The sequence below is a fragment of the Rhinolophus sinicus genome, linkage group LG02 (genome assembly GCF_036562045.2).
Source record: "Rhinolophus sinicus isolate RSC01 linkage group LG02, ASM3656204v1, whole genome shotgun sequence".
NCBI lineage: Eukaryota > Metazoa > Chordata > Mammalia > Chiroptera > Rhinolophidae > Rhinolophus > Rhinolophus sinicus.
Window position 1 is genome coordinate 99,628,856 of NC_133752.1, and position 24,948 is coordinate 99,653,803.

Genomic DNA, 24,948 nt, shown 5'->3' on the forward strand with positions numbered 1-24,948 from the left:
GTAAATTTTGTAGCAAATCTGATTTTAACTGGGATTTCATGTATTAGATTTGGGGAGGTATTTATGCATCCATGGTTATATTTAAGTGCAGCATTAATATTTATGCCTCATTTAAAAAATGTATTAATCAAGAGAAGAAGATTTATAATGTAAATCTTAGCAAAGGGTTAGGGTTGTATTTATACTCATACAGGGTAATACTTTGTTATACTCAAGTGAAAAGAACCAAATGTAAAATTTTGTATGTAATATTTATAAAGTATGTTTATAAAATACTTACAAAAAATTCCTTGAAAGGAAACATATAGTGGCATTGTGTTGTGAGAGAATTTTTCTTCTACTTTGCTGCTGGTTTCCATTTTTTTGAAAAAATGGAACCATATTACTTTTATTGTGAGGAAAATGCCCATTAGAGAAAGTCTATAGCAATAACTTTGGTGATCTTTATTTGATGGCTTACATAAATCATTTATCTGCAATCAAAATAAACTTAGCAGGTGTGATGTGCTATATTTACCCTAGGTGGTGTGTTTTCTTTCTATGATTTATTTATTTGGGAATGAAGGGTAGAATACATTTTTAGTAACTGAAGACAAAGGACACCTTAATAAGTTTATACATCTTCTTTACTTTTGAGGTAACTTCTTACAGAAAAAGGAAAATACGAATGGAATCATGATGTTCTAAAGATTGATTGGTAATTTTTTAATATTTAGATGACACTAACCATTCTTTTGGAAATAGAAACATTTTGAACTGAATTATTTTCATTTCCTTTTAGAAAACTTACCTTTACATGCCTTTAGAAAATATGATTTCTTTCTCTTTGTTTTCTGACTAGGACATGTATTCCTCTGAGAAACCTTGGACAGCAGATTTTGGTTTACTATCTGATTGGGACAACATACAGAGACATTTCCAGTCATGAGTAAGTGTCCTTTGTTTCATTTCAGTGGTCTCAGGAGCATTTGCAGTGTTGTACTTAAAAAAAGAAAAAAATTTGTTACTGGACAAATTGGAATTAGTCACTTCATCAGAGACTGGATAATCTGGTTGGTTCAACCCAGTAATGTGCACTTGTGTCTTTAAACAAGGAGATACTTTTTGATGTTTGGTTTATTCTATGAAGTTAGATGTGGGGGGGCGTGTGTGTGTGTGTGTGTGTGTGTGTGTGTGTGTGTGTGTATCTGCGTCATTAGCTTCTTGGCTGATTTATAGTTCTGTTATCTAAAATTTTCTATTGACTAGCCATTGGAGCATGACTCATTAAAAATATGAAGGGGGAAAATTGCAGCTGACCATAATTAGCAGAGGTTTTATTGTGTGAAATTTGATCATTGTGTAACATAATATTTAAGCAAAAAAAAAAATTTCTCTTTATCAATGCCTTTGATGGGACAAAGAACCAAATCTATCCTATAGACTTACCAATTTGATATGGATTTTATCTTCTCAGTTGTATATAGGTATAATCTTTTCTGTCATTTCTATCCACTTCTGCTTGCGGAAAGGAGAATTGGATTTTTGTTAACTGTTTACTTTCAGAGAGTGAGGGAACGATTAAGATTTTACTTTATCATAATCCTATGACAGCTTTAATGTACTTTTTAAGTATAGCTTTTTTGATTATGAAAACTTTGGGATGGATGAGCATTTCCTTATTGGAATATAATAGCAGCGAGTTTAAAATTTTTCACATATTATTCATATTGATTCTATTTACCTTAATATGAACAGACTAGCTTTTATTATAAACAATTTCAATAATTAGGCATTTGATAAATGAAAATGAAGCTGTTGTGAAATCTTTGAGTGCTTTTTAAGAGTAATATTGCAAGTGGTCTTTGATTTTCTAGACTTTTTAGTGGTGTACCTTGAATAAACAAGAAAAGCTGCTAGATGAGTTCAATTATAGATCAAGAAAGAAGCAGCTTTTGTTATTTCAGCTCCATTCATATGCAGTTTTGTGAGAATGTTTATCTAATGTAAAGCACCACCTCTAGTAAAGGTGATAATACTAGTTCTTGAAAACTAAGAGAGAAATGTCAAGCCTTTTAACTTAAGAATACTTACATTTTTTGAAATTGAACCAAATTTTGTTCTACTTTGTAAGCTTGGTGTTCTTTTCGCATCCCTATTATAGATGGCGAGTTCTTTGAGGGCAGGTATCCCATGTGTCTTTGCTTTTTGAATCTCTAACAGTGGCTTGTATACAGCTGCCCCTAAGAACTAGACGCCCTGTAGAGACGAAGGCAGAGGGACAGTAGCTTGTTAGGCAACTACTAAGAAGTATCTGAACCACTACAATTTTTTATTTGTAAATTACATTGGCTGTGTTTCATTTGCAAGATTTTTAATTGGTTCTTTTTATATCCACTAGTTTTTTTTCTAATTTGTTTGTTTTTATTTAAAGATTTTCTCTTTTATTATTCCTTTATCTCATTGTGGATCTTTCACGTGTTTAAAGTTATTTTTCAGATCACTTGATTATTTTTTATTTTTTTTTATTTTGTCTCCAGTGAATTTATGTTATGGTTGTTGATCTTGTTTTCATCATGTTCTGTACTTTCACAGGCACCATCTGATGGGAATTTTTTATCTTTCCTGCCCCCCCTTTCTCTCCCTGGTCCCCCCAATCCCCCTCTTTCCTTCTCCCTCTCTCTTTGTATCTCTCTCTCTCTCTTTGTGATTTTCCCTGCTGGGCTAGCTGATTTGCAGTTGTCCTGGTCTGGCTTTGGAGTTTCCAGATCAGAATCAGGCCTTGTGTTAGTGGGTCCAAGCCCCAACCCCACGGTGACCTTGGGGATGTCACAGATTCCGTCACTAGTCAGCTGGCATTAGATCAGCAGCTTTCTAAGCTGTGGCCCGAGTGCAGTTAGCAAAAGTCTTCTTCAGTCTAGTTTCATAATGAAGGAGGAGTGCCCCGCCTAGCCCTGGTTTTAACCAAAGAGCCTGGCTGCTCACCCTCCTTCACGGGGAACCCTTGTGTTTGCAGTTACCCTATCGGATCAGCTTCCTGCTGCCTCTTCCTGCTTTGGGCCCCAGAGCCCAGCAGACGTCCTGGCTTCAGCGTAGCTCTCACTTTGTGTTCCTGTTAGATTTCCAATCCATAGAAATGTTTAACATGTTTTGGGGCATAGGAATATCACTTTGGTGATTTGTTTTTATATATTATCTGGAATTTTTCTGTGTTTGTTGTGAAAATGGGAACCACGAAAAATGAACAATGCCATTGGGAGTTTAACCACTGGTGTTACAATGAAGTCCAAAGTCCTTACTTCACATTTAAAAAATTAAAAAAAAAATCAGTTTGTGCTTAGTTAGTTCCCTGGTTCCTAGTGCCTGGCTCCCTGGCTCCCAGCGCCCGGCCCCCTGGCTCCCAGCGCCCGGCCCCCTGGCTCTCAGCGCCCGGCCCCGTGCCACCCAGCGCCCGGCCCCCTGGCTCCCAGCGCCCGGCCCCCTGGCTCCCAGCGCCCGGCCCCCTGGCTCCCAGCACCCGGTTCCCTGGCTCCTAGTGTCCCTGTCTGTCATCCTTGCTCCACTTCCCTTTCTGGGTGAGCCCCTCCTGCCTCCTCTCCATAGCGCTCCGCTTGCCTAGTTCTGGTACCTAGCTGGTACCTAGTGTACTGTGCCAAAGTCACCTGCCCATTCGTTCTTATCTATAAGTTCCTGGAGGGCAAAGGCTTTTATTCCTAGTGCTAAACACTGTTCCTGGCACTTCCTGGTGCTCAATAAATAGTGCATAGATTCAGGTGTTCCTAAATAATGCGCTTATTATGTGGTGGCTATTCCATGTGTTATGATTTTTAGATGAAATTTGAGCTATTTAGAGAGAGAGCGAGAGAGAGACAGAAAGAGACAGAGATAGACAGAGAGAGACAGAGAGAGACAGAGAGAGAAAGTGTGGCATAGGAGGAAGCATTCCAAGTAGGCAGGGTGGTGTCAGAGAGGCACGAAGGTTTGACTCCATGCAGGTGTTACCAAGTAGTGGAACGTTCTGGAGTATAAAGATGGGGAAGGGAGACTGAAAGAAATAGTTGGAGAAGGTGGAATCAGGGTCCAGGCCATATGTATTCTAGGAAGTTTGGACTTTGTCCTGTAGGGCTTCTATTAGGGAAGCAACTTAAGATTTTATTCTGGAAAAATTATTCTGATAAATAGACGTTTTTGTTAGATGTAAATTAAAAATATCGTAAAAAGGCAGGATTTGCATTTTCTAGCTTTGTTCTTAGTTTTCAGCTCTTTTCAGGATCCCTTTGAAATGGACTTTGAGTTCCGTCTCTTTTTTCTTGCCAATTTGATAATTTTTGTCCAGTGATAGGAATCATTCTTGAGTAGACCATGTGGCCATAGGTTAGGGAGTGTGTGGATACATTATGCTGCAGTTTCTAGGGCATGGGAACTGAGTATACCAGAGTCCCTGGTTTTGAAAAACATAGGAGCAGCATGGTATAGCTTAAAAAATAGGAAGATATGCGTATGTCATTAAAGTCTAGATCGAATTTCCAAACCTAGATATGGCTGAGAATGATGGTAACTAAAAGCTTTTCAGTATTTCTCCAGAGGTTAGAAGAAAGGTTGCATATACCTGTGTGTTGGTGGGTGTATCGCTGCAGGATTTCCTAGCCCTTCCCATATCGTGAAGTGCACAGGACATGGCTGTGGTTGTACAGCATGTGGGATAATCTGATGGGATGTTTGGGGCTTGGAGGCGACTGGCTCTGGCACGTCAGAGGCTCCACTTGTGCCCAAGTGCCCTGAAAGCTGAGGGCATCGATTTCTCCACACCCTGCCTGACACACTAGTTGTGATGCCCAACTATAAGCCCTGCAGAATGTGTTAAATGCTTTAGGTGCTTTTTAGCTCCTAGTCTAGATCTTTATAAGTTCTGAGACTGAATGTGTATCTTGTGGACAATGTATAATATGGTGCCACCATGACGCTGTGCATTTCATTGTGTGTTGTTAACATTATTACAAGCCACAAAAAGCCTTTGGATTTTCCTTACTTAAATTGTTCTTGTTTTCCTGTATTTGCATATTTTGCAATGCTCAACATTTATCAGATTTGTTCAAAATTTTATCAGATGATGCCAAAGATGAATAAAGGTGTTACATTTAAATTATAGCTGTAATTTGAAATGGATGGTTATACAAGTGTAGTTTGTGTAGTGCCATACAGTTTCTAGATGATTATTTTGGTAGTATATGTTTTTTAAAAAAAGCCAAAAAGGTACCAGCAAACAAAGGAAAGTGATTATTTAGGGTACTACTTAATTTTTCTTTTCCCAAGTTTTAAGTTAAAAAATATAAAGCATATCTGCTCTATTTAAAATTTTTAATCTTCTGTATTTGATTTCACTTTCTTCAGGAAGGTTTTTCTCTGTAACTAATTACATATCCTGTTTCCTAAGAGAGTCTTTCTAGATGTTAATTCTCTTTTGACTGGACAGGCCAGGGTGATTCTATTGTTTTGGAGTGTTTGATCCTGCCCTTTGGCCTAAATAATGGAGTGAATTTTTTGAGGTCATTTCTGGATATGAAACGTTTCTCATTTATCTGAAGAAAAAAGTAATGGCCGTGGATAATTAGGGATGTAGAGTATTTGTAGCCTTCCAATAGAGGAGGAGGAAATGTCTTTGTTCATTGGAGCAGGAGACTAGAATTTCATGTTGAAGTGAAGAACAATTTGTCTTAACATTTGTTAGAGCAGGCAATGTTATAAGTAATTGAGTAGATTGCTAAGTCCCTTAGTGGTGGTGGAAGGATTCTCCTGAGTCCTAAATAGAAAACTCTCGCTACAAGTAATATAAGACTTTCCCTAAGTACTGGTGAAAACCTCCCTCTTGGACAATAGCTTATCTAGGTGTATATCCTGTAGCTGTGTGCCGCAGAAGTTGGGCAGAAGTTAAAGAAAATAAAATTTACAAGTTGAATTGTATTTTAAATACTGGCATGTCTGCATTTATTGGAATCGTGAAAGAAATCCCCTTGTAAAGTATAACAAGTATCCATTTGATATATTAAGACTAATTTATGTTTGATAAATTTAAATTTTGGAATATAAAGTTTTAAATGTCAACTATTCTTCAAATGAATAATCCTTGATTTTAATGGGGTGGGGGTAAATTTGGAAATGTATGGAGACTTTTTTGTTGTCACAGTTACTGGGGGAACCTACTGCTATTTGGTGGGCAGAGGCAGAGTAGAGTGTAGTGTCCCTGTTGAGAAACACTGTGTGACCTATCAGAATGTGGCAGCGATAAAGCGTAGGTAAGATGATAAAGAATGTCAGCAAAAAGTGCTTCTCAGAGGTGCGGCCGGATGGCTCAGTTGGTTAGAGGTGAGCTCTCAACAACAAGGTTGCCGGTTCAATTCCCCCATGGGATGGTGGGCTGCGCCCCCTTCAGCTAAAGATTGAAAAGGGCGACTAGACTTGGAGCTGAGCTGCGCCCTCCACAACTAGACTGAAGGACAGTGACTTGAAGCTGATGACCCTGGAGAAACACTCTGTTCCCCAATATTCCCCAGTAAAAATTGGAAAAAAAAAAGTGCTTCTCAGAAAATTTAGTAGAGCAATTTCTTAGTTTAAAGCACTTCACTGTATTAATACTGGCCATTTAAATTGGAATATACTTTGCTTTTAGCTAATATATCGTCTTTTTGACTAGTTGCTGCAGAAAAGTGAGTAATTCTTAGTTTGATCCTATGGGGAATTAAATGTGAATTTAATGTAGCATTTCTTATATAGTCGTTACAGTACTTTATGCTCTTGTTAGGAGATGGTTTACATTGTTTTATGTCTTCTTGTTTTGTTATTTTTCAAGCTTACAACAAGTTGTAAGAATAGTACCCCAAATTATTCCTCATATAACTTCTACCCAGATTTACCAGTTGTTGATATATTTTGTCCATTTGATATTCTCTCTCTCTCTCTCACACACACACACACACACACACACACACGCACACCTCTGTCTCTCTGTCTATAAAAGAAATTGATTTGTAATGAAACAAAACATTTTCTGTGAAAATCTAGTTTCCTTTTATTAAGTCATTTAAATTCTTAGTCAAATGGAAATTACTATTGTCGTATAATCTCAGTAAAGGTTTTACATTACTTCTGCTAGTTAAATCTTAAAATTTCAAACCATTTACTTTACGTTATTATGCTATTATTGTTAAAAAAAATTCACATTATTTACATAGCTTTTGTAGCCCGTCATTAACATTTTTGTCTTAGATCTACAGTATATTGCATAATGTAGACATAGTTGGTATGTAAATCAACTCCAACTAAAAATTTTAGTACAATATGGACCAGAGTGCTCCACTGACCTCTTTCTTATAGTTTTAAGATGCACTGTTCTTCAGGGGAACTCTAGAATTCCGTTCTACGAGAGTCAGCTACCCAATGGCAGTCTTCTTCAGGTTCCCAGGGCCCCGAGACCTGGGTGGGCCTTGCTGCTAACTGGCCACACTGCTACGGCCCGCGGCCCGGCTTCTGTAACGTGTCCCCCTTGTTATGTTCTAACAAAAGCAGAGTGAGCTAGATTATGTTTACTTGACTATCACTTAAAAGAAATTTGAAAAAACAAATATGTAGACATGCATTAAGTTTTTATGTAAACTTACAATAGTTGGTCTTGTGTATTTTCCTTAGGTAATAACTTTTTGTTATTTTGTTTATGTGATATGTAGATCCAGAGGAAGTGTGATGTATTCTGTAGGACGAAAGGGGGAACGAGGTATTTCCATTGTTGGAGGAGCATTGCTAATTTATTTCCTTGTGACAATTATGGTACAACAAATTTGAGTTTGATTTTCAAACATGCTTGACTTTGTTGTTTTAACTACAACAACACAAGTTTATCTGCCAAATGATGGATTCAGACTGTTAGGCCCACTAAGCTGTGTTTCACTGGCTGGCTTTATTACCAGAAATGTGCCTGGTGGTAGCAGCCTGGAAGCTACATAGAAGAGGGTTTTCTTACCGCTGACGGGAGTCTGCCCTGCTGTTACAGCCTCTCCTTCTAAGGAAAGATGCGCTCCGTTGCCAGGGAGGTGGCCCGCTGTCTTTCCCAGGTGACCACACCTGGAAGCCATAAGGCCACTGGGAGTAGTCTTTTTTTAAATCAACCATAAACTTTTAATAGGAATGTTGTACCTGTCTGTATATGTACCTGCATGTATGGGGAGCTTTGTTCAGGAAGGAAAAAGACTCCTTCCCGTCTTTCTAGCTACCCAAGCTGACTTTGTTAAAAGGAACTTGGATGCAAATAATTCCTTACTAAAAGGGTTTCTGTACTTAAGAAAGCTACTTAAAAATGTTTGATGTGTATTGTGGAAGTGGAGTCATTACTCCTTTTTCCGTTAAAATATGATGTAAAAATTGTTAGGCATGCGAGCTTTTGGTCTAAGGGGAAAGATACGCCCTTCAGGCTCAGTGCTGAGTTGCGTCCTGAAGGAAGAGTCTACATCTGCCATTTTCCTTCTTAGTGGTCTTGGTCTCTGATAAGTGTGTATCTTCTCAGCAGGTGAAATTCTACCTCTGATACCATGAAATTCTCTCCTTCACACCTGGTCCAACTTTATTCTTTCAGTAGGATCAATTCTTTGTGTTTTAAACTTCTGAATATGTATTTTTAAAAAGATACACATTACTTATTTATTTTGGAACTATTTGAGACTAGGTTGCATTTACCATGCTCCTCTATCCATTTTGTATTTCAGTGTGTAGTTCTAAAAACAGGATGTTCTCTTACGTAACCACAGTGAAATTATTGAATAGATAAATTGTGTTTATCTAGTCTGTAGTGCTTTTCCCACGTTGGCAGTCCCCAGGAACGCCCCTTGCAGCAGCTTTGCCCAGCCCGACAGGAGCCAGCTGAGTGTTATTCATGCACAGCGTTTTACTTGTCAAGTCTTTAAGGTCTTCTCTAATCAGTTCCTCAGAACTTCTCTTTGTCTTTCATGATATGGGGCTTTTGAAGAGGGCGGACCAGTTGGTTCAGAGTATCCCTGAGGTTAGGACTGCCTGAGACTTCCTCTAATGAGAGCTGTCCTGACACGTGGGACTGGTTTGGGGGCATTCCTCCAGGAAGTCTGTCTGGAGGAGAAAGGAAGATACATGGTGATCTCTCTCGGTTTTCTTTCCACTTAGTTCTTTAACAGAAAAATTTCCCACTTCTTTAATTCAAATAGGATTCAAATCTCTTGCATAAGAACTGGATTTATTGTACTTGCTTTAGTAGTTTCTGTTTTGCTTTTATTACAAAGGCTTGGGAGAAACGCAATGAAATATTTTCTAGAATATGAGATGACCCTGAAAAGAGACATTTGACTTTTGTCAAGAGAAATTCCTTTTTGCACAATTTCTGTTTTAAATTATGTTGACAAACATCTCCAGATGTGGGTGAACAAGTGCTTTGAAGGTATAAAGTACAGCACTATTGAATTGTTGTGTAATAATAAACCAGCTGCAGCTCTTGTATGAATTGAGATCGCTTTACTAAGGGTTAGCCTTTCTCAGAACCCGGTGCCTCTTTGTCTTTGCCCTGGTAAATTTTCTGTAGCTAAAAATGTAGAATAAATGACCATATCAAGTCTCTGATTCTCATTAGGTTTTAGAGATTTATGGGTTATATTAGATTTCAATGTGAAATGTCAGGATACTTGCCACCCATAGTTATGACTCTTTAAAGTTTAATCTTTGCAAGGTGTATTGAAAGCTAGAAAATTAACTTGGGATTTTGCAAAGTATAAGAGATTCAAACCTTGCTTTTTAGACACCTTTGAGACACATGCTGCTATAAATTACTTTCTTAAAATGTTTTAAGAGGAGTCTTTGAGGCTGATTTTAAAACATTTGAAGGAAGAGATTATATGGTGTTGAACAAATAATTCTGCTTTTATTTTAGTACTCACACATACTTACTGGGCACCTGCCTGTGTACGATGCTGTGTTGGTCTTTGGGGACGTGTGACAAGCTCAAGACAGATGTGGCCGTTGGCCTCTAGAGCGTAGAACTAGTGGGGAAGGCAGATGCCGCCCGCGTAGCACAGTATCACCACAGAGAGGGAAGTGGAGGCATCTGCAGGCCAAGGGGACTGAGCCACAGGAGGGCAGGGAGGCCACCAGGAGACAACTGTATTCCAGCTGAGGCCTGGCAAGTGAAAAGGAACAGGGAGCGGGTTCTAAACGCGAACAACATGTGTGAAGATCTGGAGTTGAGAGGCTGAGATTAAGATGAGCAAACTATGGAAAATCCAGCATTGGTAGAGGTAGGTGGTTGGAGGAGGGGGTTAAGTTTGTAACTTTGGTTTACAACACCCCACTGTTGCTTCTATTTTATACTTCATTTTACACAATGTTATCTAAACGAATCTATTCTCTCCATCTTCCTCAATCCTCTTTTGCTGTTGTTTTAAAAGTATAACCATGACATTAAAATATATTTTGGAAATGGGGGGAAAAGTCATTGTAACCCTGCTATATTAAAGCAGCCATTTGCTTTTTTGCATATGACCCCCTGGTGTTGGCCAGATTGTGTATCTTTTTATATAATTGCATTTCATAGTTTGTATGCAATTTTATATTTGGACTTATAACATTGAATTGTGTTTAGACAGTTATGTTTCTGTTATTTTTTTAATAATTGAGCTCATAATTTCATATTCCTTAAAGGTAATGATACACCATTTCCCTATTTTGTGGTTATTTAGGATGGTTCAATTAAAAAAAATGTTTTCAGAATGAATATTACTGGTGAATTTGCCCTTTTTTTAAAAAAGAAAAACAAAAAACAAAAATACCCAGAAAAATTCATTAGGCTACAGTTAATAGTAGGGAAATGTTTTTGCCTGTGTCTTCCTGTCTTTCCTAAAAGAGGGTGGAGGGGGTGGTGTGGGTCCTAGAAGCAACCCCCCCTCAGATACTATGGGATGACAGTAGTTAAATTTTAGGGGAGTCAAAAGTTATACAGGATTTTTGACTGTGGGGGTAGGCTCCCCTGACCCCTGCATTGTTCAAGGGTCATCTGTACTATGTATGGCCTTTAATTCACACTAATTCACATGTAAAGGTACATTCTCTGGTCATCTTGTACTTAACTTGCAGGAGTCATCTCAATTTTAATTCAATAATGAATTGTGTAATTATGTGTTTAATGCCAGTTTCTCTTGGTAGAATGGAAGGAGGTGATCACCCCTGTAATAACCTGGAACTGGCATTGTACCTACTGGGCATTGTACATATTGTGTGCTTAATACATTTTGTATGGTTGAACAAGATTTTATTGCTTTAAAATGCACTGATGGTATGCAGTCAGTACATTCAGAGTTTTTAGATGTTGTTAAGATACATTGGGATAGTATATTTTTATTTCTCATGTTTGTGAAGCATATTTTGCACATATTTATAACAGTTTCCGCTGAGCTACAGAGTTGAGAAATTTCTGGGTTGCTTTTTATAAGCAAAACGAATTCCCCTTTGGTAAAATATTTTTAAAAACTGGTTTTGAAAGAGCTGCGAACTTAATGACACTAATGCAGATACTTTTGTTCATAAACAGTTACTGCCATCTAATACGCTTTGAGATTGTATGAAAGAAGGATAATGTTGTCATCCATAAACACATATCCTGTGATTCTTTCCACATTCTACAATTTCAGGACATTTAACCTTTATAGCTTTGTTTATTTTACCTTTTTTAATGAAAAAAATCTGTGAAAACAGTTGATTAGCTTGTGACAGTGTTAATTTTCAAATACCCAGTATGAATTATTAGGAATTACTTACTGTAAAAGCACCTGAACAGTATTCGGACAGGAAATAGTATAGATTTTAGGTAGGAAAAATGTACAACTTTTATTTTTCATAATCAACATATGATGCATTTTATATTGATGAGTTTGTAGCAATTGAATTTAAAAATTCTAGAACATAGTGATTATATCCCACCCTTGAAATTTAAGTAGGATGACAAAGAAATGAAATATTTTAATTGATTTATTAGCCCAAGAGGAGACTTGTCAGAAATGGGCTTACAGTTTAATTTTTTTTTTTTAAACAAGACTTTATTGGGGAACAGTGTGTACTTCCAGGACTTTTTTCCAAGTCAAGTTGTTGTCCTTTCAATCTTAGTTGTGGAGGGGGCAGCTCAGCTCCAGGTCCAGTTGCCATTGTTAGTTGCAGGGGGCGCAGCCTGCGCCCACCATCCCTTGCGGGAGTCGAAACCGGCAACCTTGTGGTTGAGAGCCCAAGCTCCAACCAACTGAGCCATCTGGCCACCAGGGAGCTGAGTGGCAGCTCATTGACTTCATTCTAGTTGTGGAGGGTGCAGCTCGCTGGCCTACGTGGGAATCGAACTGGCATCCCCATTGCCCAGAGCTCGCCCTCTAACCAACTGAGCCACCCGTCCGCCTGTAGTTTAATTTTTAATAGTCCTTTTCTATTTGCAGATCAGTTGATATCTGGAATATTTGCAGATTATTTTTGTCACAAGAAGTGTGGCCTCTAACATTTTTTTCCTTCTCATTTGTCTACATGTCCTGAAAAACATGACAGTAGTTTAAGTCTAAAATATATTTCCAGGAAAGGCAAAAAAGTTTTCTGAAAAGTGGTTAGAAAAAATCTGAGTCCATGCCAAGAATGGAAAGATGCTGGGTTGCTACTCATATGATCACAAATTTTGTAGATGTAGAATGCAGTGCAAATATCCTTCTCTTTGTTGATTGTATAAAAAGATGTGGATGAAATATTTTAAAGTATGAAAGTACCTATCAGTTCCAAAAGAGTATGCATAATATTACCCCATTGTTGTAAAACCAACAACAAAAAAGTACATGGATAAGTCTGAAAGGTTGTCAGTAGTGCTTATCTCTGTATGGTGGGCCTAAGAGAGATTTTTATTTTCTTTTGGCATAGTTTTGGATACTTATTTCCTACAGTGAGCATACATTATTTTTGTAATAGGAAAAACTATTAAAGACGTATTTTGCAAAAAGAAGAGCATTAGAGACCTTTTAAGTTAGTTTGTAATTCTCTAAGATTCTAGGGAGTTGGTTTGAATTATCTATAACATTTGTTATGAATAGTATTAATAGTATAATTTTACTTTAAAATAATACTGATTCTCTTGTCCTTCTTTATACTTAGGGCCAAACCAGATGCTCCAGTGAACTTGTTCATGGTTTTATTAAATGAATGAGAGAAACAATACAAATGAGATCAAATTCAATGTGGTTCTTTCCCTCTTTTTTCTATTCTTCCTTTTCTCCTTTCTCCTCCTTTTAGCTCCCTCTCCCTTCCTCTCTCCCTTTCTGTCTTTTTTTTCTCTTTTTTTGTGAGTGAGGAAGGGTGGGAAAAGATTACCTTCTTTTACCTAGATGTTTTTTCTTTATATCACTTGCCATGTAATTCCTGTTATTGATCCCATTTCATCTAAAAGAAGTCGATTTCTGCCTTGTAGTTTCACTTGGAGAAAGGAAAACGGCGTAAGTTGGAATGTGCGGCTAGGTGGGCAGTAGGGAGTGCTTATATTCCCAGCCCGTTTAGTTTCTCTCTTTGTTGTCTCATTCTTGTTCTCTCACGGGTATTCTCCCTTGTGTCCCACTCTGGGAATTCTGGATTTGGAAGTGGTAGGGAGGAAAAATAAGTCAGCAATTTTGGGGTTAGCCAAAAGTTAGTGGTTTTGGGGGTGGCGATGTATAACAAAAACACAACTGTGTGGAACAAGATTGAGGTAAGAAGTTTTCTGTTAAAGAGAGAACCAGCTCACAGCTGTTTGCAGGCGCCCATTGCAAGGGCAGCTATGACATTTCTTATCCTCCAGGCCACGGTGGGTCTCTCATGTACATGGGCAGTTCATGTTTTTGTTTTTAGCTCTCTCTCTCCAGTTAAACTCTGTAGTTTTTGGATTTATATTTGTGTTACTTTAGATAAAGTCTGAGGAGTAGGATATAGATTAAATATCTATTAAATATAGGTCTCCTTTGTCATTTTTAAAAGACTTTATTTTTTAGAAGAGTTTTAGATTTACAGAAAAATTGAGTGGAAAGTACCAAGAGTTCCCTTATACTCCTTTGTAGCATTCCCACCTGCCCAGTTTCCCCTATTACTACCATCTTGCATTAATGTGGTACGTTTACTGCAATTGATGAGCCAATGTTACTAGTCGCTAAAGTCCATAGTTGACATTAGGGGTCGCTCTCTGTGTTGTACATTCTATGGGTTTGACAAACGTAGCATGACATGTATCCACCATTATAGCAGTTTCACTGCCCTAAGATTCCCTGTGTGCCGTCTCTTTCTCCTTATTTCTTTTTTCTCAAGCCCCGAGCACCGACTGATCATTTTACTGTCTCCACAGTTTTGCCTTTTCCAGAATGTCATAGAGGTGGAATCATAAAGTTTGTATGATTTCAGATTGGTTCCTTTGCAGACTGGCTTCTTTCACTTAGCCATATGCATTTAAGGTTTCTCCATGTCTTTCGTGACTTGATAGCTCATTTCTTTTATTGCTGAATAATATTCTGTTATCGGGATATGCCACAGTTTGCTTATCCATTCCCCTACTGGAAAACATCTCGGTTGACTCCAGGTTTTGGCAACTATAAATGAAACTGCTGTAAACATCCATGTACAGGTTTTTGTGTAGATAACTTTTTATTTTGAAATATTTTGAAATCATTTTCAATTCATTTGGGTAAATAACAAGTGCAATTGCTGAATTGTATGGTAACGACTGTTGTAAAAAACCTCCAAACTGTCTTCCAAAGTGGCGGTACCATGTCGCATTCCCACCAGCAATGAGTGGGAGTTCCTGCTGTTCCAAATCCTCACCAGCATTTGGTGGTGTCAGGGTTTTAGACTTTAGCAATTCTACTAGGGTATAGTGGTATCTCATTTCTCTAAGGACATATGATGTTGAGTCTCTTTTCATATGCTTACTTGCTAGCTATGTATCTTTTTGGTGAGGTGCTATGGATTTTTTTAAAACCAAAATGTAATTCCTTTAAAAAAAATGATAGTAAAATCTGTTCTCTGTAGAAAAATACAGCAAAAAAGAAGACCTTAAAAATTCATGTATAATGCCACCATTCTGAGGAAAAATCATTGTTAACTTTTCGATATTTTTCTTTGTACATCCATGTTTCTCTCCATGTATGTATACACGTGTGTGAGTGTGTGTGTGTGTGTGTGTGTGTGTGTGTTGTCATTCTTTCAGAACAAAGCTTCTTAACATTGGCTGAGTGTTAGGATCATTTGGGGGAGCTTATAGGATGTGTGACGCTCAGGCGGTACCCCAGAGAAGGCAGTCGAAGTCCCTTCATTGGATGGACCCAGGCATCACACTGGTTACTTCCCAGGCAATTTCAGTATGTACTGAAGATTGAGGCCACTGGCCTAGAATATATTAGAATCATTTAGTAAACAAAAAATGTACTTTCCAAAAGATTATGTAAAACACGATACCCTTTTGATAAAGTTCAGAACAGCCAAGTACATACAGATATGTAAAGATAAAGCTATAAAAGAAAGCAAGGGAATGATAGCTGGCTACTGGATTCAGGGTGATCGTTACTCTGGGTTGAAGCGGGGACGATGAGGTGGGCTGTGGGTTAGGTGTAGATTGTCGTTAAGCTCCTGGTTGTTGCTTTGTGGTGTTTATGAAATTATTAAATAAAATTAAATAATTGAGTGAATCAGTAAAACTGGGCTGTACATGGATCGATGATAGGAAGGAATGAATATGATTATCCAATTCTTTGTGCCAGAGGCACAATAAGGTAAAAATATTAAATAAACAGAAACTGTTACATCCTCTTTGTAAATGTAGCCAGTCAGGTTAAAATATGACAGTGGTTTGATACCCAGTATCATCCATTTAAAAAATTATACATCCATTACACTTTCCTCCCAGAGTTTTATCCTATTGCTGTTGGTAAAACCAACAAATATATATATGATCAATTTTGATAAGTAATTATTCACTGTAAAGTAAGATTTTATTGGAAGCACTTACGGAGTGGAATGGGCTGGTGTTTCTTATACAGCCTTGATTAAAGGAATTGTCGAATCGTCTTTACCCCCCACTGTCCCGTTTTACCCTTGGGAGCGCTGCACCACAGGAAGGTGGGTGAGGGTTGGCCTCCTTGTAAAATGGGAGAAAGGAGCTGTGTGAGGCAGGCGGGAAAGGAGGACCCTGGCTGCTGGCATCTTCTGAAGCACATCTGCTGTAGCGACAGGTGCCTGTGGGAGTTAAGAATCTGGAAATCAGTTCTTTCAGGGTTATCTGAGCCAGACTAACCTCAGAGGTAGTTCTGCATTAGAAATTTGCATGCCAGAGAGGTTTAGAATGACCTATGGGGTGAAGGCAGTAAATAGGAGAATGTGTCTGTACATATTTGTACACATATACACAGTTAACTGAAACACAGCAGACATACAAATGTGTCATTCTTGACATTATTTATCTCTTCCTTTAAAATTACTGTTTTGTACAATGAAATGTACATATAGAGGGTGCCAAAGAAATGTATACACATTTTAAGAAAGGAAAACTGTATTAAAATTGTAATACTCAATATTTACCGATAACAAAAGATGAACACAAGTCACGTTTGACTTCTGCAGTTACAAGAGGTGCTCAAAGTGGTTCCCATCAGCGTTTAGGCACTTCTGATTATGGTGAACTACTGCTTGAGCAACGCTGACCAAAGTGTCCACTTGTATACATTTTTTGGCACCCCTGGTAGATATGAATACATACACATCTTTTATAAGAAAATATATATTGGGATATGTAGTCAGTATTTAACTTTTTATTTTGAAATAATTTCAGACTCAGGAAAATGTTGCAGGAATAACACAAACAATTCCATATTCTTTTACCTGGATTTCCCAAATGTTAACATTTGCCACGTTTGCTTTCTTATTCTATATTAATACTATTTGTTCTCTGAATCATTAGAGAGTAAATTGAAGTATTTATCCCTAAATTCTTCAGGGTGTATTTTTCTAAAATCCAGGATGTTCTGTTACATAACTATAGTCTAATAGTCATAATCAGAAAATTAACACTGATCATCTATAGATTGTATTCACATTTTATCAATTGTCCCCAAATGTCATCTATTTCCCCTCCTCCCTTTCTTTTCCAATATCTAATCTGGGATCATGTGTTACATTAGTTATCTTGACTCTACTCTCCACTCTCCTCTCATCTGTAATAGTTCTTCAGTCTTTCTTTATCTTTCATGATCTTGACATTTTAGAGCACAGCTCAGTTACATATTAGAATATGCACTCAAATATTTTTTACTGACGCAGTGTATAAAAAAAAGAAAATGAGACGAGAATGAGAGAAGCCCAAGCTATTGGTTGCTTAGCAGAAGGCAAGCCCTGTCAGTAGTGAACCTGTGTGCCCCAACCGGTTACTGTATGATTTTCCTTTTCAAACAACAGTGATGTCAGTGAGATAGGTGATGATGAGAATGGAAAGTTATGGAAACATGAATGTAGACATTCCTCTTTTCACTGATCAGATATGGAGGAGAGACTTGGCTGACAGGATCATGCCCTGTATAGTCTTCCTTTCATGGGAAGAGAGAAATGCCGGGAGAAAGCAAAGCTAACAGAAAAGGACCTTTCAGAAACATCATTTTTTTCCGGAAGAGTGGAAGTAATTTCTCAGGAGCTGGAAATGCAAAGAACTGGAAAATAAATCCAGCAGATAGTTAACAGCTATTTCATGTTGGGAACTGCCCTAGGAGCGAGGCGAGGGATAGAAAGAACTGGGAGAACGTGACTTGAGGAGTTTGACTTAAATGTTGGCTTGTCTATGTCAGGTCTTTGGAAGGATTCCTTAAAGAGCACAGTTTTGATCTGGGGTTTAACATTTGGTCTTGACCCACCTGAACTCTTCTTTGTTTTAGGCCACAAGTACAAACTTGGTCCTTAAAGATAATATGTGGTTAGGGTACACGCCTGTCTGGTCCTCCATTTGCAAATGTTTTCTCACTGTCATGGATTTGTAGCACTGATGTCTTAAATTAACACCCATATGGAGAATACATTATGTGTGGATATATATATGCACATGTTATAGCACCTCTTCTTTGAAAAGCTGAAAACGTCATCCTGAATTAAAGCTACATTTTAACAGAAGAGGTTTAGTGTCAGAGAAAGCGAAAGACTTTGAGTTTGGGGTCCTGTGTTTGACTTTCCACCTTGTTTGATTGATTCACTGTGTGCCTCAGTTGTCCAATTGAGAAATGGGACAATAAGTGAATAAGCCTTTCACTGTGTGGAGGCAAAGGAACTGCCTTTGATTTGCTCTGGGACCCAGTATTTGATGACACACTGAGAATATCAGAATAATAAATGGCAAGGAAAGGAAACTAGGAGAGGAAAGTTGGCAGCGCAGTGAGGGGAATGAATGGCTGGTGGAGAGTCCCTGTAGTAATTAATAACATTTAACCATGTTAACCTGAAAGTCATTTTTCTCTTTTAGTTAACTCGGGTGGTTTGCTTTGAAAAGGGCTGCTATGTAAAGAATAGAACATGTAACAAAGGTATTAAATATTAATTGAGCATTGTTGCAACTTGGCCTATGGCAGAAACTGTGGTTATACTTGATGTGAAATTCTCTGGCCCATGCCTCTGATGGTGAGACCAACGAATTTACAGACCGCTTTGGGGATTTCTAGTGTGCAGTGCGAGCCTAGACTTCTCATGTACTAGGATGTCAGGGTGTGTGTGTGTGTGTGTGGTGCGTGTGGTGTATGTAGGTGTGTGTGTGGTGTGTGTGGTGTGTGTGCATGTGTATGCACATGTGTGTGGTGTGTGTATGCGTGCGTGTGGTGTGTGTGTGGTGTGTGTGTGTGTGGTGTGTGGTGTGTGTGCGTGTGTATGCACATGTGTGTGTGGTGTGTGTATGCGTGTGTGGTGTGTGTGGTGTATGTGTGTGTATGCACATGTGTGTGTGGTGTGTGTATGCGTGTGTGTGGTGTATGTGTGTGTGGTGTGTGTATGTGTGTGTATGCGTGTGTGGTGTGTGTGGTGTATGTGTGTACGTGGTGTGTGTGGTGTGTGTATGTGTGTGGTGTGTGTGTGGTGTGTGTGTGGTGTGTGTATGTGTGTGGTGTGTGTGTGGTGTGTGTGCGTGTGTATGTGTGTGTGGTGTGTGTGTGGTGTATGTGTGTGGTGTGTGTGCGTGTGTATGTGTGTGTTGTGTGTGTTGTGTGTATGTGCGTGTGTGTGATGTGTGTATGTGTGTGTGTGGTGTGTGTGTGCATGTGTGTTGGAGAGCAAGGAACTTAATTGATATTTTTGAGGTAATACCTTTTAAGCAGATCTGGGAGCTTGGAGTTAGCAAGATTGAGTTTTATTTTTATCCACATTTTGTTTTTTGTGTTTTAAATATGAGATTTTTGAGAAATTGGAATAAAGTATTAAGGTTTTGACAGTGCAGGGTATTTTGGTTGACTACTTCTGAGTGTTTTTAAAAACGCGCATGTAGCATCTGTGATCCACTATATGAGAATTTATAGCATAGCGCTTTATTTTTCCTGTCATGACTTTTGTGAGAAAATGTTTTCACTGTGCTTAGTGATTACCCACATTTTGTTTTGCTTTGATTATAACTGAATGTTTTGCAAAGTCATACATTTGGGACTTTGAGGATGGTGGTTTTCACATGTGCTGAAATTACTTTGAATTCATCATTTCAAGAAGACACAGCCTATCTTTCCGTTGTTTCTTATAAATGCTCAGAGCTTCATGGATAGCTAAGCAAAGCATTTATTTCTCTGAAGTTGAACTGGGTTGGTGCCTGAGCTTCCTGAAAGCACAAATGCCATGAGCCTCTTGGTGATGAAACCTGTTGGATTTCTGGAGGAAGCTGCTGGAGTCTGGCTTGTTAACTAGCAATGATTCAAGTGTTGCAGATTGTAAAGGAGCTGGTGACACCATCGAGGCAAAAGGCAGCTGCAGTGAAGGAAGGTAGGACATGACCAGGGAGAGCAGCCAGAGCGCTTAGGGTGCTCAGACGTTTTTCCAGATATGCCTGAAGAAAAGCTGTGCTCAGGAGTTTTGAGTTAGCACACATGCTTCTGCTTTTCTGATATATCGTGGTATCTGAAAAGGATCAGGTAATGGCATAGTTGTTAATATGCCTCATTATTACTGTTTTTAAACCATACATTTTACTAAAGGTAAGAAGAGTAAGGAGAGGTTATGACATTGCTGCTGCAACAGTATTTTTCACATTGTAAAGGTCCTCTTGCGTTACGCATTTTGGAGGTAGAAGAATAATTTATATAATGCTCTTTTATTTTTAAGATATAAATGTTCATGGTAGAAATCAGAAGGGAACAAGCTAGGATTCTGCCTGTAGCAGGGCAAAAGAACTAGATGGTTCTTATTTTTGTGAATAGCTGATAAAATAACTTAGCCAGTGAATGGTAGATTTTATTGCCTTTTCCAGTGAATAATTAATTTTTTCTGTATATGATTATATGCTTAACCAATGCTGTTTCTATTTAAAATAGCCCTATATTTATAACCTGTGTCAGTTTGGCATGTGCTAAAATACATTTTCAAAATCTTTTTTAATTGCGTGTCTGACTTACACATTTAAAATGAAGTAATGCAGATACAGCTTTGAAGAAATACTTGTATATTTTGCTTTTTAAACATTTGAAATAGTAAATCTCCAAAATGACAATTAGGAATTGATTTTAAAAACATAGGCCATCAACAAGGTTTATAAAACTGACAATTTCACTAATTTAATCTATGATTTAAAATCAGTTGATAAATTTATATGTCAACTTTTTCATGTGTAAGGTATATCATTCTGTCTTTATGTATTTGAATAACATAAGTATGCCTCACGTGACGTAAAACATAAGTTATTTTGGATTTTTTAAAAACTTGATATGATCTGTGTTTAAAGTAAAGCTTGCGAGATTTTTTAAGTCCCATGTAAAATGATTTAGGGTGATGGTATGAAATGTTATAATATTGTGACATATAGTATAATCAACCATAGACAGAATATTATAGCTGAAAGAAATCTTGTCTGTTCTCATTTTATGGGGAAACATGTTATTCAACTGGATAAAAATGCTTCTCAAACAGCAGAGAAACTAAAACTGTTTTTACTTACCTTTGAAAATGTGATAGTATTATATTTAGGATACCTTTACAGTTATTTACCTACTGTTTTCTACTTTTTTCTCCTCCCTTCTGAAATAGAAGACTGCATTCCTATCTCTGAGTAGCAGGATTCTAACAATTAGATATTTTTTAAAAAGCTTACTGCTTTTGCTATTTCAGGAGAATATAAATTAGTTAATTTAATCTCAATATTTGAAAATGTCAGATTCATACCGTTTGACCTTTACAGATGGAATTTTTTTACTGGAATGTTTCTTCTACTTTATGTGCTTTCAGTCACAATCATTATTTGGAATATACGAAGGGAAAAGAATAATAATATTCTTCTGCGCTTTTCAAAATACACACACACACACACACACACACACACACATACACAGAGTAATCGTATTTGACAGGAAATGCCATATGAATATAGAAAAAATAGTACTGAAAGATACTATCTGCTAAAGTAGTAGAATGGCTTTTTTTTCCTATTTTTTTCCGACAGGATTTTCTATGACCAGGGAAAACAGAGGTAGCTCATACATAGATTTTTTTCTTAGCTTATTTTTTCAAACCTATTCTCGTAGTGTTTTTAGTCATTTAGCTAACATATTTACTATTAGTTTTATCCTTTTGAAAAATAGTGTTATAGTTTACCAATTTTTGATAGTGATAAGAGTTTTTGACTCAGTTCTTTAACATATAGTATGAATTTGGATGGATGTAGAGAGAACAACATTTTAAAGGACTGTATTCACATTAATATTAGTAAGTAGTATGGAAAAATTGATTTGTGAAGGAAAACATCAAAGTTGGAGATGAAATAATTATGATAAATGGTTTGAAAACTTTTCATCAATTTTATTAGTATGAGATAGTAAACAAACGATGTATTTTATTATAAGTAGGACACAAGACTATGGTTAAGAGTTATTTTGGGGAAGCAGGTAAATTATGGAATATTCATGAATGTTTCCCCCCAAATCTTCAAAACATCTGCCAAATCCCTGCCTTGTCATTTAGTTGAAGTTAATCAACTACTCCCACCTACCCAGCACCTAGTCTATATTTCAAATATAGTGCTAAGAGTTTATGTTATGCTCTTTAAGGAACTTAGAATTTTACAACAGTTAGCGTTATAAGAAAAGGAAAGAACTAGTATCAGACGAAGGATAATTTTAGCAGATCCACATCCTCTTTTCTACTTATGAATGGGGAGCTGATAGAAATGATTGACATTCATAAGATAGGTGAGATGTGTAGAAATAGATGTTTTATAATACAACCTGGGGCAAAATAAAGGAACACTAGGCAAAGGATAACTGGTCTTTGGAAAAGTATCCTTTCCTTATAGGAAAGAGGGTTAAATATGCATTTATATATTAACTCATTTGTTCATTCATCATTTTCTCATTTAGTCATTCATAAAGCCCTTATCACGTGTCCGCTGTGCTAGTCACTGGGCTGGTCACTGCGCTAGTCACTGGGCTAGTCACTGGGCATACACATACACAGTAAGCTCTGATCCTGGTGCATGCCTGGAACATAGTAGGCTTTCTGATGTTAATTGAAGGGAAGGAGGAACTGAGGGAGGGCTTCCCTACACTTGTTAAGACAGTTTACTCGAAGGGGTGTTATACGCAGGGTAGAATACTGGTTTGTATGTTTTGCCATGAGGTCATCGTGGGCAGAGTTAAAGCAATTTAATCTTGGGGACCCGGAAAGGGGTAGGATCAGTGATTCTCTGCCCAATGGAAAAATAAGATGTGACAGTTTTCCTCTCAAATGGCCTCATTAGCCTGCATCTTGAGGACCCAGCCTGACTAGACTGGGGAAGGCAAAACACTGTCTAGCCGATGGGATGTGAAACCATACAGTCTATTCAAACTTGCGTTAGGCACCAAGGTAAGCAATGTAACTGTGGATTATCGAGGAGTCTGGTTTTCTCCTTTAAAAGTCGCGTGTTTATTTGGATGGAAATAGTACATGTTTCTCTATTTTGTTAAGCAGAAGTATGCAGAATAAAATTTAACCTTTTCTTAATGATTCAGGTTCTTTATTAAAAATACATTTTTTGTAGGTTACAAAACCTGATGACCATGTGTATTAAAATTATTCTTAATGTAAGAATAGATTTAGGGGGAGATCTTGAAGGTTTCTCCTGTTCATAGAACATAGGCGCTTTGGTAGCCTAACCTTGTCATTCCCATTTTCATGCTTCAGTGGCTCTCCTCTAGATTATTGAAATGGCCTTCATTTATTGTATTAGATCAACACGCTTCGAACACTTATCACATCTTAGGTGCAAGGGTACAGAGATGTATCCTCAAGGAGCTCAGATGCAAGTATAAGAGACAAAGCTCAATAATGAATATGTATTATGATAGGCATTGGAGTAGATGAGGTGTCGTGGGGAACTGGCCCTGGTTTGGTAACTAGGAGAGTGAAGGAATTCAGTTCTTTGGTGAAGGGACAGATGCGCTTATTTGAGCCAAGTATCAAAGGCTGCATAAAAGCTAGTTAGCTAGGGAAAAAAGAGACTGTATAAGCATCTCAAGCAAAATAAATAGCGCAGAGAGTTCAGGTGCCCAAACACAAGGACACTTCTATACCTACTATGTGAAGAAGTTTGGAAATATTCTTAAGGAGATAGTGGGAGAAGGTGAGAAGACTGGTCAGGTTGTATTTGGTATCTAATGTGATTAAAAAAAAAAGACACAAAAAATGGGTCTTAACTAGTAGTCTTTTAGCTTGAAACTCACTGTTACAGCGTCCTTTGTTCTGTGCTGGGGTTGGGCAGTTGTATCGAGGACTAACAGACAAGTGTGACAGTTAGGTTCGCGAACTCATCCTAGAAAAAGAGCTACATGCTTCATTGCTGAATATCACTACGGTCACCTTCAAAGCACTCCCCTTGGGAAGCTATGCACCGACGCCAATTTCTAGTCCACCCTCCAAAGCAATTCTGGAGCTCTTTTTCTGGAATGGCCATCAGAGCTGTCGTCGTATTACCCTTGATGTCCTGAGTGTCATCAAAATACTTTCTTTTCAAAATTTCCTTCATCTTTGGGTAAAGAAAGAAGTGATTGGGGGCCAGATCAGGTGAGTAGGGAGGGTGTTCCAATACAGTTATTTGTTTTCTGGTTAAAAACTCCCTCACAGACAGTACCGTGTGAGCTGGTGCATTGTCGTGATGCAAGAGCCATGAATTGTTGGCGAAAAGTTCAGGTCGTCTAACTTTTTCACGCAGCCTTTTCACCACTTCCAAATGGTAAACTTGGTTAACTGTCCAGTTGGTACAAATTCACAATGAAGAATCCCTCTGATATCAAAAAAGGTTAGTAATACCGTTGCAACAAGTTTGCGAACTTAATTGTCAGACCTTGTATACCCTACGTTAAAATCCAGATGTGGCCATTACAATATGGTGGAAGGGACATCGATGATTAGGGAGTCAGACCTGTGATCTCATTCTACCACCGTGTGACTTGAGCAAGTCAGTGAATGTCTCTGTCACAGTGCGTTCCATGTATTACAGAATGAAGTGTTGTCTAAGATTTCACAGAGCACTCACACTTACATTCTACCTACTGCTTTTCTTAAAGTCATTTTTTTGTTAACCTTTTATATTAAAATACCAAATTCATAATGTGTACCACACTATGTTTACTCTCTGTACACACACACACACACACACACACACACACACACACACACACACACACACGACTGGATTACAGTCGTCTTAGGAAGTTGTGGCTTAGGAAGTACAGGTTT

At 37.9% G+C, this 24,948-nt stretch overlaps 1 protein-coding gene across 8 annotated transcripts in view; it reads left to right on the plus strand.

The window, feature by feature from the left end:
- The window catches only part of USP6NL (USP6 N-terminal like), a 227,022-nt gene that overhangs the window by 91,497 nt on the left and 110,577 nt on the right, over positions 1 to 24,948 (plus strand). For 6 of the 8 annotated variants that reach the window (XM_074324987.1, XM_074324988.1, XM_074324990.1 and 3 more), the window contains one exon: positions 842 to 928. In XM_074324987.1, coding sequence (XP_074181088.1) covers positions 925 to 928 — 4 coding nt within the window. In that variant the 5' untranslated portion in view covers positions 842 to 924. Of the gene's footprint in view, positions 1 to 841; positions 929 to 19,919; positions 20,008 to 24,948 lie in introns of those variants that run through there. The other 2 variants (XM_074324986.1, XM_074324991.1) reach the window with 1 other exon arrangement.